At 51.3% G+C, this 19,144-nt stretch overlaps 1 protein-coding gene across 2 annotated transcripts; it reads right to left on the bottom strand.

Annotated features, from left to right (window-relative positions):
* Positions 1 to 650: 650 nt before the first annotated feature.
* PKIG (cAMP-dependent protein kinase inhibitor gamma) lies at positions 651 to 17,952 on the bottom strand. 2 transcript variants are annotated; one of them, XM_014888972.2, is made up of 4 exons: positions 17,484 to 17,952; positions 11,977 to 12,044; positions 2,831 to 3,006; positions 651 to 1,573 (listed from the first exon to the last, which is right to left on the bottom strand). In XM_014888972.2, the coding sequence occupies exons 3-4, from the start codon at positions 2,979 to 2,981 to the stop codon at positions 1,494 to 1,496; spliced, it is 231 nt and encodes a 76-aa protein (XP_014744458.1). In that variant the 5' UTR covers positions 2,982 to 3,006; positions 11,977 to 12,044; positions 17,484 to 17,952; the 3' UTR covers positions 651 to 1,493. The 2 variants fall into 2 exon arrangements, with proteins under 2 accessions (XP_014744458.1, XP_088031140.1); XM_088175014.1 differs by having other exon boundaries at positions 17,778 to 17,806.
* Between the last annotated feature and the right edge of the window lie 1,192 nt (positions 17,953 to 19,144).

Raw genomic sequence — 19,144 nt, 5'->3', positions numbered from 1 at the left:
AGGCTCTTGGCTCTGCAATGACACCCAGCCATTCCAGGAGCCCTTTGCCAAAGCAGCAGCCACTGCCACAGCCTGGCTGCCAAATCCTCATTTCCTGTGGGGGCTGGAGCTGTGAACACCTCTGTGCTTACCCCGTGGCCATTGCTTCTCACAGACAATTCTCTCTCTGTCTGGCAGCCACTTCTCTGCGGATTTATGGCCTTGTTTTGGCTGATAAATCTCAAACTTGTAACATTCAATTCTTCCCTAGGCTGTCAGGGAGATGCTGCCCTTGTGTCACCAGTGGAGTTTCCCAGGCCAGCTCTGCCCTGTCCCTGTGCTGGTGGTCAGTCCCAGCCAGGCTGCTCCACTGGGATCAGTGGAACACCAGCAATGTTCCTGCAGTGCTGTGCTGCAGAGGGAAAACACCTCTTCCCACTGGCACCAATCCCGCTGGAGCCTGGGCAGTAAACCTGGGAAAGTGGGGGCAGAATTTTATAATCTGTGCCCAACTACACCTGCCTCTGTGCACTGCAAACCCAGGGAGTTTCACAGACTCAAACTCAGGGGACTCTTCTTGCACAGCTCCGTGTCTCCCTATGAAACCACCCCACAGCTAAAGGCAAAACAAAGGAAGAAGAAACATCCAGGCAGAAAAAAACCACCTTCAGTACTTGAAGGCTGTGTCATTTATTCCAACAGCTTATGTAGTTTTATCAAACCATCTTTAACACAAAACATGTCTCCTTAAAGAGAGAAGAGTGTGAGATCCTACCAGAGATCATCTCAGCTAACAGCTTGCAAAGTTAAGCCTGAATGTGAACAGTCAAACCAGCAAAATGTTTCTCCCCTCCCCTTAACAACATCTTGAAGTGTTAAAACCCGAAGAAAAAGATGCCTGTGGCTGGTGCTGCTGGGTCTCCAGGTGGGGCTCATCCCCACAGAGCTGTGCTTTGGTCCTTTCCTGATGCTAAGCAGCAGCAGCACAGGTGAGTGGTGTTGACATGAGGGCAGCAGGGCAGGTCGGGTCCTTTCCCCACTGCCCACCCTGGCGAGGGGCCATGTGGACAATCCAGAGGCCAGGTCTAAGATGCAGATGAGGGTGAGGCTTAGAAAAACCAATAACCTACATTTCTAATCTATGGAAACAGAATAAATAATAGTCGAAATCTGCAAAGGAGGAAGGTACCTTGGACAGGAAAATCTGGTGTGTCTATTATTACTGAAACTGTTTTTCCCCTAAGAGAAAATCGCAGCTAAGGCATCTTGAGAATGGCTCATATCACTACAACCACGGCAGTGTTGCTCTAAACCATTAGGGATGGGGGCAGAAGTCTTTTGGAGGTGCCAGTCCTTGCAAGTGTCTTGTGTCTCTCTCCACAAACATGGTTCCAGCAGAGGCACTGGCAGACAACTTGCTGTTCCAGGTTGGCTTTTGTCCACAGGTTCAACAAATTCTTGTTTAATGCTCACAGCAAGGCCCTCCTCCTGCCCATCCCACCCCCTTTTTGCTCTCATGGGGAGGGGCTGCTTTCTTGCCCCTTTGGTCTTGCTCCAGGGTCGTTGTCAGAAGAACTGGCATCTCTTTGGCTTTCTGCAGAAGGAAGGATTGGGAAAAAAGCACAGTTACACCCTGCTGAGGACACAAGCCATCAGTGATTGCTATAGCTGATTTCACCTGAAGATCTATCACTCCCCTTCTGTGACCAGATACTTGGCCCCATCCATGGGAGGGTTCAAGGCCAGGCTGGATTGGACTGGGAGGTGTAGTGGAAGGTGTCCCTGCCCATGGCAGGTGCTTTTTAAGGTCCCTTCCAAACCAAACCAAACCAAACCAAACCAAACCAATTTCTATGATTCTATGATTAAGGGTATTGGGTTCTCCCTTCACATTCCTGGAGTACAAACACTTCTCAACACGTCTGGCAATGCTGGGAGGGAGCCTCAAGGTAGGGACGTGCAATCACCCAACTTTCAAATGCTCCAGAACTGCCTTCCTGACAGCCTGGCAGCTGCCTGAGCTGCTCTCTGATGGAGCAGCTCCAATTTGTGTTTACTATGGATGGATGGATGGATGGACACATGCTGGTATGGTAATGCTGAACGAAGTACAGTTGCAGCAATGAATGTATTTTAAAGTGTTTTTATAGTTACAGGTTGTAGGCTAGAGGATTAAGAAAGCAAGGGGGAAAACTCAGTTTCGCTTCTGCAATCATAGTCTATGTTGTGTTGCTTATTAGTGAAATGAGTGGCAGGTTTGGACAGAGGATTCAAGCTCCTTGCAGCCAGCTGGCCAGCAGACACTGAGCAGGGTGACACTGCTGCCACATTTGGGCTGAAGGGGAGGAGTTGGAGATGGCTGCTGGTGTGAAAGTTATTTCTGTTGTTATTTGAAATACTGCAGAATTATTCAAAGGTTTAAAGTTTTTTTTCCCAAAAGATTTTTTTTTACAATCAACCATAAAAGAAAAAAAAAACCACAGCCTGCTCAATATGGTTTTTATAAAGCCTAAGGTATAACTGATGTGTAACTTGCTCTGGGAAGGGTCTTGGTCAGTGCCTGCCTTGTGAGCAAAGGGCCTGGGCTGGAGCATGCAGTGCTCCTGTGCCAGGAACCAGGGGTCATTCTGCTCACTGCAAGCACCCCTTGACCCACAGTCTCCCCCCACCTGAGCCCCCATGAACATGAAGGCACTGACTGAAGCAGTGAGGGATGGGATGTTCCTCCTGTGATGCTCCAGTGTGATGCTGCTGCAGACAGCACTGGACACTTGTGCTGCCATTTTGTGCCTGCCCTCCCACCTGTGCCAGGAGCTGCTGGGCTTTCTGCTGTGTGCATGTGGCAGCTCACCTGCTCCTTCTACAGCGAGGTCACCCATGTCCTGGGTCAGCTGGCGCATGCTGATGGTGGTGGCCTCTCGCTGGATGTCGTGGACAGCGTTCCTCCGGCCAGCCCGGTCACAGGAAATGAAGTCAGTGTAGGTGCTGGACTCTACCTCCATTGCATCTCTATTCACTTGCAAAATGCTGCAGAGAAAACACAGGATGCTTGGAATGGCTCCTTCCAGGTTAGGTTACTCTGTGGGGTAACATTACAGCACGAGAAAAAAGTCCCTGTAGCTCTGCTCCAGTTCCTCTGACAGCAGGCACTGAAATGTCAGGTATTGTGGGGCAATGTGTGGGGAAACCCACCATGCTGGGTGACCCACTGTGCAGGTAGGCAGGAGTGATCCATCCCATATGTTCTGCCTTCCCTGCAAAGGCAGACACAGCATTTGGCTCTCCTTTGAGTTTCCAGCCTTCTCCTTTAGGTGCACAAGGTCGCTTGCAGCAGCTTTTCCCTACAGAAAAAGCATTACAGAGAAAGCCCTGCTTCCTCCTCAAAATGCTACAGGAGCTTTGAACACAGGCCAAATTTGGCTCACTGCTTGGGGGATGGGGTGGTGATCCAACCTGAATTTATAATGGGAAATGATGGATCCCCGTTGGGAAGCTGGAGGAGCAGGGAGTATTCTATAGGTACAGGGCTTGGAGCAGTACTGGCCTCCTCTGGCTGTTGAATGTCACTGGAGAAGCTGGGCTGGGCTGCTGTGAGATAAACACTTTACCATGTGAAAATCAGCCCTTCTGTGAGACGTTTGGATCCCTTCACTCCAGACTTGTGCCAGTGCCAAGTGCTCAGCACGAAGAAAGGCCCAGAGCAGCCACTTGTCACATGCAAGCTCTGCTGCGAGCCAGCTCTGAGTTCAGCTGATGAATCCTTAAGTTGCTGGGTTTTCATTTTGGCTGCTGGCTTCCCTTGCCAGCACTTGCACAGCACACAGAGTGCAGGGACCCGGGGATAGCGTTGTGAGCATGCTGGCTCCTGGTCACAGAGCTGGCAAGCACACACTGCCCCTGCTCAGGAAACCTGGAGCTCTCAGTTCCTGCTCCTGTGTACTCTGTTTGGCACTTAGTTTGTTTTTCTGCATGGAATCAAGAGATTAATTGCTGTCTTATCTGTGATTCTGATCACTATAAAATGTGCCTCTAGCCCTGCTGATTGCTGGCAGTGCTTGGAGCAGGTCTCGATTAGAAACGCTCGTGTGCAGTGAAAACAAATTCATGCACATTTAATGCACATTCACTCGCTTTTGTGCCTTGAAGTTAATGACCCACAGAGGAGTTTGCTCAGCTTCCTTTCCAAATCCTGCTTGATATTGATTTCCCTGTCAGGGAAATCTGTTGGCAGATTCAGGCACCAGCCTGAACAGGAATCACACTCCTCACTCTTAATCCCCGATATTATGGCAGTAGAAAGGATATTCAGGTGAAAATGCAGTCACTAGGATAAAAGAGGTTTGATTCTCTCTGTTCCTGAGCTGAATAGGGTGTAGTAACCAAAAACCCACAGAAACCCAACATGTTTTGGTAGCCCCAGGGACTCCTATCCTAGTGCAGATGCCAGCTCAGGGTGTGCTGGCACCAGCTCACAGGTGGGATGTGGGGCTTGGCCCACCCAGATCTTGCAGGAGATCCTGTTTCCCCAAAGCTAACAATTCTTGTGAATACCTGCCTCCTCTACAGACTTGGCATCCATCTAGCTCCTGTTAAACAAGCCCTGGGAAAAGCTGCATCCTTTGCCCCAGGAAGAGATGCCCCAGATACTTTTCCTCATCTTCCCTCCTTCCATCCCTGGTGTGCCCTTCCCAAGATAAGGCACCTACTCTGGATGCAGCTGGATGAGCTCAGTGAGCAAAGTGCCTTTTCCCCAGGACAGGACAAGCATCCCCCAGATATCCATCATTCCCAGACAAGTTCTCCCAGGTCACTGAAGCCCAGACACTGCTGACTTTCTACAGCTGCCAGAGAGATTCCCTAAAAGCCAGCCAGACAAGCCAGATCCATCTCCAATCAGTGAGACCATTCCTGATATGTTCCAGAGCCCTGCTGCTCTTGCAGCAGGGGCAGGACCACCAGGTTTCCCCAAACTGGGCGAGCAGAAGCAGCCCCTGGCATGCAGCATTTCCCCAGGGTCCCTTGATGTAGCTGCCGGTGGTAGTGGCAGTGCTGTGCCAAGAAATTGTTTCCCCTCACAGGGGGAAAGGATGAGATCCAGACTAAAAAACAGCAAGTGTGCATGTCTGGGTCCCGGCTCGGTGGCCGGGAGATGGCGCATGTGATTTATTTATTTCCGTGGCTGGCAGGGCTCCTGCCTTCGGCTCTCCGTGTAAAGAGCTGGAGACAGGCAGGTTTAACAGCGAAGCTTTCATATTTGAGCAATTCCTTCGGGATTTTCAAGGTGGGTGGCTCTCAAAAACCTTGCAGGCAGATCCCTCCCCGCTGGCAGATTCCAGCCTCCGCCTCCGGGAGGTTGTTGGGCTGAGAGGGTGATGGGAGCAGTTCCCTCGATTGTGATAGGAAAACCTGATTTTTCCAAACAGAATTTCCGTACTTCCAGCCACAGAACCCACAGTTCTGTGGGGTTTCACTCAGTAACTGCTTTTAACATATTTCAGGGACTGCAAAGGAACTACCTTTCCTCTAGCCTACAGAGTTCAGTGGAACCTGAAAGTGTGTCACTGTGGGCAGTCACTTAAGGGTGGCAAGGGTGCAAAGGGAGGTGCATCACCTGCTGGCTCCCCACCTTTGGTTTTTCATTCTCCCGTGGACTGACAGGATGATTCCTGCTATTCCCAGGCGTTGCAGGAATAATCCCACAGCACACACATACCATGTGCAAATGTTTCCAGGGCACTGCACAGGTAATTCAGCTTGTCCCCAGAGGTCCTTTCCTGCCCTCCTTTTCCTCTCAGCTGCTGATGGTAACAGGAACAGTCCCTGTGCTCTCAGCACAGTGTGCCAGCCCGCAGGGATGGGGCAGGGATCTGCTGCCTGTTGCACATTCCTCTAAAGTTTGCTGCTTGAAGGGAGCTGTGTCCCCTCTGCCATGGGGACGTGATGCTGCCTGTCCTGGGGCAACCGGCCACAAGTGAAGAAGCCCCTCACAAGCTGCCACTGACACAGATATGTCCCCAGAGCTGCCTCTGCTCCTGTCCCTGGATCTGCCAAGCCTGCTGTTTGGTTTGGACTTATTTTTCTGTAGTGTCTTGTGAGTACTAAAAAATCTGAGCTGTAATAGCCTTGGCTTCGCTGGTGGGGATTTGGCTTCCTGAGTGGTTTTGCTGTTGGATTGCAACTGGGCTTGCTGGTATTTTCCAGGGAAATCACCCAGCAGCTTTCAGAGCAGCTGGCTCCACTCTGGGGGCTGCAGCTAAACCAGCCCTACTCATTCTGGGGCTGAGTTTTGCCCACTTAGAAGGTGGGCACTAATAAATTAAAGAGTTAAATGTTTCCTCTGCCTTTTGGTAGAATAAACTGAGGCATTTTTTTTGGCTCAGCTCCATGCCCCATTCGGTTCCACTGATAAGCCTGCATTTAATTCCTGTGTCCCCCTTGCCTGCTTCACAGCACGGGTGCCAGGGACTACAGCAAACAGTTACTGCAAACAACCTCAGAGTGGCAGAGGAGTGACCTGGGCACACCTGGCAGGGCACCCTGAGCACAGGGCTCTGCCCCAGCTCTGCCAGCCCAGCCAGTATCCAAGGCTGATCCCAGGGATTGGGTGGATGCTGCAGTCACACCCAGCCCTGACTCCAGTTTCAAGGAAACCCTTCACACGACACTGCATCTGTCCCTTGTCTAGGTTAAACTTTTAATGGCTAGGAAAGGCTATTTTTGGGTGCTAGTGCTGGGCTGAACTCAGCCATTCCCCCCCGCCTGCTTTGTGCCTCCTGCTCTGCCCCTTAACCTCTGGCCTTTCCCAGCCCTGTCCTCCTCACCTTGTTCTCAGCACAGATCCGTGAGGCATGAGGCAGCTTAGGCCCCTGCTTGGACATCCCTGTCCCTTCAGGCAGCCAGCCCTGCCCTCTGTGCTGTTCCTGGAACACCTGAGGCAGGTTGCTCTGTACCTCAGCCTGCCCTGTGCCTGCTGCAGGCAATTCCCAGCTTCAGGAGCCCTGGCAGTGCCATCACAAGGGGCTGCACCCAGCTTTGGCCTCATGCTGTCCATTGCCAGTGGCAGGTGGGACCAAGAGCTGCAGGTTTTGGTTGGAGATGTCTTCCCTCATCCCACAGCCCAGCCCAGGACATGCTCTCCCTCCTGCTTGGTGGATTTAACCAGTGGATTTAACACTCTCCAAACTTCTGGAGTTGTAAAGCCCCGAAGCTGAACAAAACCTTGTGATGTTTCTGGGATGAAATTCAAAGTTCTGCTTGGGACCAGGGATCTGACTCCTTTTTCTGCTCAAGCATCACATCCCACCACCCAGGCATGAAGCAGTGCAGTCGCCTTGGAGCTCTCCACATTGTGCAGTGCCCCTTGCCCTTTCATTCCAGGGTACAGGGACTATTATTAGACCTCCCCTGCTGGGACCGGATCCATAACAACAGCAAAACATACTCAACAGCCCTGCTGGGCTTTTAAAATATTTACAGTGTAGGATGGTTTACTAAAGAGGGGGGCCTGGTAGAGCACAAAGACAGAAGCACCGGGATTTCTGTGCTCCCTGTGGGTTTGCTGTGAGTTTTCCTGCTGGGAGAGTCGCATCCAGCAAGGAGAAAAAAATATCCTGTAGGGCTGAAGCCAGCACTTGAGGTCAGGGGGTTTCCACCAACTGTCTGACAACGTCCAGCTGGAATTTCAGCAAATTTTCCACTGGGTCTTGTCTGGGAACATGCATGAGGGGCTGTACATCAAAGAAGAATGGTTCTGTAATGGTGTTATTGGGTTGTGTCATAAAAGCCTCATTATGTCTCATGACCCCCATGCACTAGAGCTCAGAAACTGAGCTGAAGATGCAGCTGAGGATGAAGATGCTCCTGTTGGGAGCCCAGTCTGGCTGCAACAAGCTGTGTAAGGCTGGTGACAGGGTCTGCAGCAGACACAGAGCTCCCCTGCTCTCCTGTTGCCTCTGTGTTCTCCACAATGGGGTGGTGATTGGTCTGACTGGCCAGAACTGGTGTACTCAAACTGCTGAGCTCTGATTGTCCTGGTTTGGTGAGAAAACAGGCAGGAGCAGGGCAGCAGCCTGATCTCCTACCAGGGCACGTGTGTCCATCTCCTGTGCTGAACAAGAATAGCACAAAAAAAGCCTCACCAGACTTCAGTGATGAAGAGACATCAAGTTTGGTCTGGCACATCCATATTTATGGAAGGCTTTTGCTGTGGGATTCCTCGTAATAACTCTGCACCCTCAGGCTCTTACACTAAATATGATAAATTCAGCCAGAACAGACATCACAGCTGCTCCCGGCACTGCAATGGTTTTGCAGGAACAGAGCTTCCAGCATTCTCTAGGACTTGCTGGAAAATTTTAATTCCTTCAGGAGGAGAGCAGATACAGCTGAGGTTCAGTGTCCACAAATAGATCCCTTCTTTTCATTTGTCCTGGTTTTACAGTATAAAGATCATTTAATGCCTGTAGAACTGATAACCAATTGCTAAGCCCCATGTTTAAGATTAGGCTTAGGCTGACTCCTTTGACTTCACAAACTTTGTATTTAGCTCTGCCGAGCTCCCCAAACTCCTTCCCCTCCCTCCTGGCCTTCAGCACATCCCCACAGCCCCCCACTGCAGAGTCCCCACTGTCCCAAGGCACCTCGGGCTGTCCCACATCCTCACAGCCACTGCCTGGCTTCCCACTGATGTAAGAAATGGCCCAGACAGATTTCAAAATCACGGCTGACCCTTGGCATTGGGGCGAGTCCTTGTGTGCTCTGCTCTGATCCCAGGGGACAGGGGCAGCTTGAGGGAGGCAGGAGAGCAATGCTCAGCCCCAGTGGCCTCCTGTTAGCATCAGGATGTGAGTGATGGTGAGAGAGAGCTGCCTGTCCATCCATCCATCCATCCATCCATCCATCCATCCATCCATCCATCCATCCATCCATCCATCCATCCATCCATCCATCTGCCAGGAAGGCAGCCCAGTGCCCAGCTCTGCCCATGCAGTGCTGCCAGCCTGCATCCCCCTGCCTGGAGCAGGCAGAGGCAGCATCCCTCTGTCAGTCCCCACAAGGCACGGGTGCTGAGAATCTGTTCCAAAACTCCTCCACCACGGGAAGAATCACTGTTTGATGGAGCCCCTCTGCTCCACCCTCCCCTCACTACCCAGCCTTGATGCAGCTTAAGCCGCTTCTGCAGCTTCTAGCTAAGTTGATTAATGGAAATAATTGGTCTCTTTGTGCATCTGGAGACAGTTGCTGTGACAGCAATTATATTTTTGTTTTGTTCCCAGGTTGAGCTTGTTTTTCCCTTCTCTCAGCTTCAAGGTGCCAGTGAATCTGGGCACTCTGGTTTGCCCCCACCTGTCCCTCTGAGGGATGGGTGACAGTGGGGATAAGGCATGCTGAGCCCGAGCAGGCGTTTAGGACAAGGCAGGCTGGCACCTACCTCACTGCCAATTTTTCATCCCCTCAAGGCAGGCTGGCACTGGATGGACACAGTTCTGTGGCTTTTGCATGGCAGAGAGAAGAGAGCCAAATCCCTCCTGCTCACCCAGAGCAGCCATAAGCACCCACAGGACCTTCTGTCCCCTTTCAAAGCTCTAAGGAGTCTGGAGCTATGAGTCCCTTTCCATTACTTTCATTTTCTCACAACTTCTTGCTTATTTGCCTTTATGTGTCAACATTTTTACACGAACAACTGTGTGGAAGATCTGCTAGTGCCTGAAGTTACAAAGCAGACAAACCACAGACCAGTGACCCTTCAGCTACAGAAGTGCCACAGCTGCTGTGGCAGGCATGTCCCATGGATCCTCCCCACTGTATCCTACCCTATCCCACCATGAGGTGAATTCCTGTGCAGTGGGGATCCCCTTCAGGCCTGGGTTCCCTGCCTTCCTCCAGATTGCTCATGAAGAAAAGTCCCAGTTGGATTCCACCTCAAAGGCTGGAGAATCCCCAGTAGTCCCACAGCTCTTCTGATCACACAGAGGCACCAAGCTCTGAGTGAACATCACCTTCTAAAACCCCACTTGAATTCCTGGCCCAGGGATGCTCGACCCCAGCACAAGCTCCCCAATACATTGCAGCTTCCCAGGGTAAGGAGAAGTCAAACAAATGCTGAGGAGATGCAGGAAAATGCTGGGGCTATTTTCTAGCACATCTGCCCTTGTCACATACAAGAGGAAGGCAAAGCCACAGCAGCTCTTGGCAGCTCTGTTTCTGGGTTGAGGGAGATCTCTCTACAAGGACAGAGGCAAGCAAATATGAGTCCTTATTTTTGAGCCTAAAACAAAGCAGAGCTATTTAGTCCAGCTCTTCTTTGTCATCAGAGGAGCTGAGCTCTGCTGCTGTGTGAAGGCAGTGCTTGCATGACTAGAGAGGGGAGCTGAGCTTGGGACAGGAGCTGTAAGGGAGCTGTAACTGGGCAAGGTGGCTGCTGCTGCTTGAGGAGGCTTTGCTTGGGGAAGCTCTGCTCAGCACAGGGTGCCTGAAACTGGGAGCCACCTGCCTTGGCTCTGCCTCAGTGAGGCTTGCACAATCCCACAGGAATTTGCATCCAGCATCCAAAGAGTCCTCCTGCCTCAGAGCAGTGTAAGAGGCTGAGAGAAAGGCTGTGAAGCCTCCTGGGGTGCAAGAGCCCTGGCAGCTCCCAGTGGTAGATAAAAATAACCAGGGCACCTCTTAAGAGTGTCAGTACAGAATGAAGCTGATTAGCAAAACCAGGCTTAGCTCTGCTCCCTGGAGTGGGCTGCCCTGTGTGTCTGCTCCACTGCTGGGTCTCCAGTCTGGGGCAGGGGCAGTGCTGGCTGTGAAAGGGGGTGGGGGAGATCTGTCTTTGGTGGCTGGGATGGTGCTGTTGGTGTTTGCCATACAACAGCAAAGGGAAGTGCTGGGGTTCAGAACAGGCTGGCAGTGAGGGGTGGCTGAGATTCCAGGTGGCTCCATGGCTTCTGTTACCCAATGGAATCAGGAGCTCCTTTGGCTGTGCTGGGACCCCTGACTGGGCAGGGAAAGCTCTGCAGGCCTGCACACCTCCTTTACTGAAGAGTTCTGTGATGGATGCAATGTTTCCTTATAGCTGTGTCAGGTGAGAGCAGCTCCTGATCCTTCCTGCAGGCAGGGTAAATCTTTCTGCCTAGGTCCCCAGGGCTGTGACATCTAAACCTGGGCTCAAGTGGTGCTCCAGACGTGCCTGTAGCACTACCCTGAGGATGCTCAGTGATTGTTGTTGGCTGTAGTCTCAGGAAAGGGAACGCTCCTAATAAAATCAATTGCCAAGTATTTCATTCAGTCTGCTGAAGTGTCCTGGGCATGGAAGGACATGGGGTGTCTCCAGCATACAGGGAGAAGATGCTGGATGCAGGAGATGAGCTGCTCTGAGAGACCTGCAAGGGGAGGGATGTCTGTGTGCACCAGTCCTGAAATCCTGCACTGCAGAGCTCACACAAAACAACCCTGGAAGCTCTGTGCAAGGGACAGCCCAGCACAGGAACAAGGGAAAGCAGTGACACGATCTGAGGACAGAGGGGATGCTCTGAGTGCAGGAGCCACAGCTGAAACCACAGAGAGGACTTGCCATTTATGCAGGAGCCATGAAAGGTTGAGCTTTGGGGGTTCCTGGGTCTTGCTGGGCTGACTCTACACACAGAACAAAACTCACATGGTTACATACAGGCAAACAACATTCCTGTGCAAAGCATGTGGGCAGCCTTTAGCAGGATTTGCACAGCACATCCCCACTGCTGGCAGGGAGAGCCATGGAGCACAAACGGCTCTGGGGCTGCTTGCAGTCAGAGCTGCAAGGTGGCTTGGTACAAGGACATGGTTGTGGATAATACAGGAAAGTCATTACGGTGGAATTGTTGGTATTTTTTTCCTCTTAGCAGCTTTCTAGCATCTAGTAATTCAGAGGGAGGTCAAGTGACTCAATGCTACAGGAAGGAAAAAACCCATTTCTGTTTGTAATATTTCCCTGTGAATTAAAGCTTTATCAGTCATAGTGGGAGTCCCTACCTGATTTAGAGGACTTTCCTTCTGGACATGACTTCAAACACGCTTCATGCACAGCAGGACAACAGCTTCTGGGAAAGAAGAAGGAAAAAAAAGTAAGAAAACATTATCTGTGCTTGTTTTGGGCAGCATGGAGCTCAGCTGCTGTTCCCACTCTCTGCGACCAGGATAGCAGAGGGGTGGCAGGGCTCTGCCCAGCAGACTCCTGGCTTGCTGGAGACACCAGCCCAGGGGCTGTGGGATGTTGTGGTCATATGGCACCACCTCAGGAGGGTTTGTGCTGATAGACTTGGACTGTTGTGTTAAAGCACATGGAAAGTCCAGCTGGGCAGCACAGAAAAGTCCTCTTCGGTTTTGCTTCTTTCTTTGCCATCCCACAGGTGCTGGGAGAACTGAGACATCTCATGTCCTGACCTGCACTGCAGGGACCAGCAGCTGCCTCCAGACTATAAATGAATATTGGTTTGCAGCTCTGCTGCCCTTTAAAGAAGCGAAACTCCCATATCAGCTTCTCTGAGGTGAAAGGGGAAGTTTAATCTGGTTCTGGGTGCTTTGCTGGGTCTGTGTCCAGCTCCTTGGATCTCTGCTGTTTGTGCACAGCTGAGCCTCCTCCTGCTGTCCCCAAGCCCTGCTCAAAGACATTTCCTCTGTGGCCTCAACATCTGTGGGTGCTTTGCAATCCCCTGACCTGCAGAGCCCAGCCAACAGGACACTTGCTTATTTTAGCAGCTGTTTCAGCTTTCTGACTATTTTGGAACATCATGGACTGTGTTTTTCCCTTTGTCCCAGGGACAAATGTTAGCAGAACAGAAATCAAGGGATGAGCCATTTAACCATATAAGCAGTAGCTCATCCAGCACTTCATCTGTCTGGTCCATCTGGGCTGAGTACCACTGCAACTGGAACTATTTCCCATCATTTTCCAAACTGGGACAGATCTACAGCCTTTCTCTTTATTTTTTTGACCCACTTTCAAAACTTTGTAGTTGGAGCTGACTACTTGCTGGCTCTGGCCCTGCTTCAAGGACAGGGCATTTGCTGCTTTTATGTGTCAGTTTGCCCATCTGTTAAATGGAGCTATTAATACTCCCTCCCCCTGTTAGATGCTTCAAATATTTTAAAGCACTTTCAGCTCTGCAGATGACAGGCTTGCAGAAGTGGAAAATGCTAATTATGATCATGACAGGAGCTAAACAAAGACACAGGGATTTAACAATAAACTTTTGTTAGTCTTAACCCCATTTATAGCAAAGTGCTTACTGGAAACAGTGGACCGGAAAAGAAACAGTATTCCCACAACTCTGGGAATATGCATTGCCCTTTTCGGGCACCAAACAACCAAACAAAAGCAGGAAGGAAGAAACACAGCTTTGGAAATCCACAAGTCTTTATTTTCCTCCTTTGCCTTCCTGCCCTGGCTCGTGGGTTACACTGTCCAAACAGTTAAATCTCCAGCACTTCAGCAGTGTTGCAAAATATCTCAAAACACGTGGGCCTCTGCCAAGAGAGGCTTAAAGTAAACTGGAGCAATGATGCTCTGAAGTAGAAATTATCACTGAGCAGCCCTGCTCGTGATGGGACATGATGGGAAACCCACATTTTCTCTCTCAAAAACAGCTGATTTTGGAGACAAAAACTCTCTAGCAGCTGGTATTGGCTTTCCAACCCTGCAGGCCTGGCTTTACCTAGATGTTTCTCCCCACAGCCCTTGCTTGGGTGTCTGTAGTCTGCAGATTTGAAGCTGACCCTCTTGCTCCATCCACAAAGGGTCATCCTCTCCTGGCTCACCTGCTGCTCCCAGGGTGATGGGCAGAACTCCAGAGCCCCCTCAGCACAAAGGCCAGGCTGTTTAGAACTTTAATGGTGGCACATGGATTGGTGCCACCTAAGGATGGGCTACAGTGACTTGTTAAAGAACACTTTTTTTGGTAGTTTAGTCCTAGAACACATCGAGGTACCATGGATTATTTTGGGACTCTAGTAGAAATTTTCATTGGCTAGATAAGCATCCATATCCCATCAGGAATGAATTGCAAGGGCATCAGCATAGAACTATAGAATCTTTTAGATTGAAAAATATCTTTAAGGTCATCAAGTCCACTGCTAAGCCATGTCCCCAAGTGCAACATCCACACATCTTTTTAATATCTCCAGGGACAGTGACTCCACGACTTCTCTGGGCAGCCTGTTTCAGTGTTTGACAACCCTTTTGGTGAATAAATTTTTCCTAATATTCAACCTAAACCTTCCCTGGTGCAACTTAAGACCATTTTCTCTTGTCCTATTTAACGTGCACGATTGCACATGTTTGAGGTTCAGACTCCCTCCATGGTGATCAGCTGTTACCCAACAGGAGCAAAGACATGAAACAACCTTAGTTCTCTCAGCATTGCTTCAAAATGAACGTATGCTCCAAGAAAACACACCCCAGAATGTTTTTTTGGCAGAATTCAAGACTATTCTACACAACAGCTGTTGTGGTGCTGCTTTGATCCAGAGAGGAAATCCTTCCTGGTTTCAAGCAAGGTGATGGCAGCAGAGAGAAGGTTGTTCTTGAGTCTCTTGGCTGCTGGGTAAACAATAAGCTGCATGCATGGCTGATCAGGGCAGCAGCCTGGTCCTCCCAGAGCAGCCAGACTGCCTCATTTAGTGCCCTGTCTCCAGCAGCAGCTGGCATCCTCAGCTTCAGAGCTACAAGAAAACCTCTAATTGTAATGGAATGCTTTTCATAAGTCACTAATGACTCTGGGCCAGGAGGTGTTACAATGCTTACAGTGCAATATCCTCTTAATCATACCCAGGATTGTTGTGTTACCAAGATAACTACCCTGATATCCATTAAAATGCCTTCGGAGCTCTTTGTTCCACGGGTATCTCACGGCAATGAGCACCACAGATTAATTACACTTTGTGGAAACAGTAACTCCAGTAAAGTTGGTGACGCTCTGGTGAGGATATATTTGGCTTATTACATCACTGCAAATATCAACAGAAATGGCATTTCGGCGCCCGCCGGGGAGTTCCCCAGGCAGGGCTTGTGAGTAGCAAAGTGTCTGCATGGAGGAGCTGTGCAAAGAGCACCCAGCCTCGCTGGGCTCTCCTGGGAAGGGAAGTGCTGGGGAACTTGCTGTGGAAACCAGAAATGGGTGGTGTAAAGTACATATTCCCTCAGGCTCGAAGAGAGTGAGAGTTTTGAAGCGGGGCCCAGGGCAGTTCATAGTCCAACTGCTGTTCTTCCTGCTTGTGCTGCAGGTCCCAGGCAAGTCTGGAGTGATCTCAACCTCTCTAACTGCCACCATGAGGAGCTTGGGACAAGGCCCATGGAACACATGAACCTTCCCTTCTCCCTGGCTGGTGCTGGCTGCTGGCAAGCCTGGGGAGCAGCTTCCCTTATGACTTGTCTTTTTCTAGTCGTGAGCAAAAGACAACCAGAAGCAGTGGGCTTTTTCTCCTCTCATCCTCTCTGCAATAGGTGTTGTGATGGAAAACTTATTTTCTGGTTCAGTCCATATAAACAGCTTTGGTGACATTAAAGAAACCCCTAAGGGTGTGGAGAAACAATTGGGATGTGAAAATGGGAGCAATCAGAACAGGGTGACACAGGCAAACAAAATAGCCAGGTTGAAGCTTCTGCTGTTCCTTATGACTTTGTAGATTTGCCCCCTGTTTAGCCACAGACATGTGTGAGCCCAGGGAAATCATCTGCTTTGTGTGAGGCCCATGTAAAACAGGAATGATGCTGGTGCTTGGGTGCCTAGACAGGCTGGAGTCATTAATGCACAGTAGTGTACTGCAGGAACTGGAAATGTGGGAGATCAGGAAATGTTAGCAGCTTGGAAAATATCTTCCATAGTCATTTTGGGTGGCAAGGTTGGGTGCCTGTGGATATTCCTCTGAGTGGGATCAAAAGTATATTGGTTCTTCTCTGGAATGGGAGGAAAAGAGCAAAACTCCCCATCCTAGCTCATCATGAATCTGTACACCCCTCAGAATCAGGCACAGAATCAGGTACAGAAGTGCCAGGTGGTTGGAACATGCACAGCTGTGAACATTCCTGGGTTTCATCTCTTTGTGACCAAGCTGCCTATGCACTGTAGCTGATTGTATCCAGCTCTCTGAGGCATCTGGGTCTGCACTCTGTGGAGTGTCCCCCAGAACGATGGCATGGGATGCTCACATCCCTGCGGAACTCTGAAGGACTCAATGCTGTGTTCTGTGCCCAAGGTACATTAAGCTCTATTGGCATATCCTTGTTTATAAATGGCTATTTAACCTACATCTGCGTTATAAACACATTCAGCCATTGAGGATCTCTTCATAGATCCTTCTTTATTAAACACCATCCCTCACTAAGAGCTGAAAGGTGGCAATTTATTAGCTGGGTGGCCACGCATTAGCAGGGTGGCTCTTTCCAGCCAAGAGCCAAGTGCTGCCCCACAGGAACCAAGCCAGGCACACCGAGCAAAGAGCCCGGAGCTCGAGGGGCTGTCACCATCACCCAATCGAGCCGTGGCCACCCCACAAATCCCCCTTCACCCTCTCCGTGCAGCAGTAGCCCCGCTGCGGCTGCCCCGTGCTCCTCGACCCCGGCTTGTCCTCCTCCTGGTTTGAGTCACCAGCGCAGCCACCCAGGGCTTTGCCTCTGGGTTCACAGCTATACTTGGCTCTCGATCTGCAGAACCATTTATTCCTTCCAAGCAAAGGGAAATTTCCCAAACACGCCTTTGGGGCCCAGGCATTACATGCATGTGAAAGCTCCCCACCACGGCTCGCTACCAGCTGCTTAGGGGAATCCAGAGAGAGGAAAGACACACAGCTTCGAGGTGGAGGAATTTGCAAAGCCTCCTGAGAATACCACCACACAGCAGTTCTTTTTTTATCCCAAGTCTTTGCCTTTTCAAACATTTGCCTGGAAAGCTGCATGCCAGCAAGGCTCCGAGCCTGCTCCTGCTGCCACGCTCTGAAATCTCTGTTGGTGCCCGCAGTTCCGAGGGGAGTCCCGGGCAGCCGCACGGCTCTGACATCCCGAGGGATGGATTCCCAGCACCGCCGGGTGCCTGTCCCACTCCCGTGCTGGAAGGGATTCCCTCCGGCTAAGCGCTCAGAATAAACGGACACATGTTGGAAATGAGGCCAGAATCCCCACGGGGGTCACTGATCCACGGTCCTCTGTGATTTCTATCCTCCGAGTCTGCTCTCCTTGCTACCCCTTCGCGGCGCGTTATTTCCCGAGCGAACAGCAGCCTCCTCCCTGCCATCAGCCTGCGAGCGGCTTCTCTCTCCCAACAGCACAAAAACCGGGATGCAGCTCTGCTTTCTTAGCCCACGCTTCGCCGGCAGCAAACCCCTCGCTGCTGGCAGTCGGGTGGGTAAAAGTTCACCCCGTCTCCGAACAAACCCCTGCGCGGTGGCGCGGCCGTGGGCAGGACAGGAGCTCCCGGCTGCACTCCCGGACAGGTGTCCCTGTCACCCCCAGCCCCTCGCCCCCACCGCGGTGAGCACAGCCCTACCTACAGCCCCGGCTGCCGCCGCCTCTCCGCTCCCGAGCGCTGGTCCCGCCGCCGAGGAAGGAGCCCAGGCTGGATTTCACCTCCTGCCGTCCCTGCCCGCTGTGGCGAGCAGCCAAGCCGGCCGGCAGCCGAGCAGCCACTTTCAGACTTGCAGTTTCCTTCTCCTGGGAGCTGCTAAATGAAGTTGCACTTGTGGGGCCAAGGGGCGTGTTCTCCTCTCCTCGAGTCAGTCCCTGCCTGCTGTAATCCAATGCTCTGCCCGATGATGTCAAGCAGCTCACGCTCGGCTCCTACCTTACAGCCGGCAGGAGGGATCCGTTTCCTTTTCACAGGGATCTTTGTTTAGCTTCGGGTTGTAACCCCATCCCCCGGCAGCTGCATGTGCCCGAGCATCCTCCCTTCGATGCTCAGCGCTGGGGCTTCTGCTGCCGGGCGCTCACTCCCGCCTGCTGCTCCCCCAGGTTTCTCCGGCACATTGCTCGGATGCACGTCCCACCCGCATCCCACCCTTTATCCTCTCCACCAGGGCCTGGCCAGAGATACCATCACACCCCGTGCAGCCTGAGCTCTCCTACCAGGTGTAGAGCACTGTGAAAGTGCCTCCCAAGAAAAGCCTGTGTGTTGTTTCGGAGTGCTTCTTGCTCTGCTGACTCCCATGGAGTAAAACCCAAGAGTACTTCAGCTCACCTGCCCCTGCGTGCCAGCTGTGTTTGGGGCTGAAGTGCAGAGCTAGCTAGTGACAGCACCTGGATTTAAGGGGGAAGGTGCTAAGGCAGTATCCCATTTAAAACACACCTTTATAGCCACCCTGCTGTGTGAAGCACGTCCTGGGAGCTTTCAGTTAACACAAGGTCACTATAAAAGAAGAGGAAATTTTGGATAGACTCATACCACATTGACTGAAGAATGTCCCTCTATCTGGCATCACACCTCCTGGTGTCCCATCAGCCTTGCAGACCCCACTGGTGGCTGAAGCCAAACACTCAAGGTGGTTGCAGTTGTCCTCTCCTCCTGCCTGGCCCCACCAGTGTGGAGGGAAGGTGTGTGACACACAGGAATGTACACAGTGCTGCCTGCTCCTGCCTGATCTCTGCCAGAACAGGGCTCATTAGTGCTAATAGCTTTGCTGAAAGAGTGAAAGATTTGCTTCATCCCTGATGTAAGAACACTCAGGTCCTCATAACTCAACTGGGGAGCACAAAGGGTGTTTGCCAAGCAATGGATCCAGTCCCCACTCGAGCTAGGTGAGTTTTTGTTTCAGGTTGCCTGCAAAGTGAGTGATGTGAGCCAGGAGCACTTTCCCAACCCACTGTCTTGCTGAACGCCAGACAGGCACAGAAGCAATATCTCTGCATTCCTGCAGCTCTCCTATGACAGATGGGACGCAGAGCCACTCAGTGCCAGGTGAAGAGCACCAGCCTCTCCTCCCACCCCAGCACCACCCTGCACACTTGGACCTTTTCCACCTCTGCTGCCATCACCACCTCCAGCCAGAATCTGTGTGTGCCCAAAAGTGTGGTGGTTGCTGTGAAAGATACCCATAGGATCAGAGGAAGAGATAAAACCACCACCAACAGCAGCAAGCAGCACAGGAAACACCCTGATGACAATACTGAGGCACAGATGAAGGGCTGTGGACTTCGACAGAGCAAAACACACCC

The sequence above is a fragment of the Sturnus vulgaris genome, chromosome 17 (assembly GCF_052056855.1).
Source record: "Sturnus vulgaris isolate bStuVul1 chromosome 17, bStuVul1.hap1, whole genome shotgun sequence".
Taxonomy (NCBI): domain Eukaryota; kingdom Metazoa; phylum Chordata; class Aves; order Passeriformes; family Sturnidae; genus Sturnus; species Sturnus vulgaris.
Note: the sequence above shows the minus strand (reverse complement) of the source record. Positions and strands in the feature narration are given on the sequence as shown.

Coding starts and splice junctions, on each gene's coding strand:
- PKIG (XM_014888972.2), bottom strand. CDS start 2,981: ATGGAGGTAGAGTCCAGCACCTACACTGACTTCATTTCCTGTGACCGG. Junction 1,574..2,830: donor CCTCGCTGTAGAAGGAGCAG/GTGAGCTGCCAC, acceptor TTCCTTCTGCAG/AAAGCCAAAGAGATGCCAGT.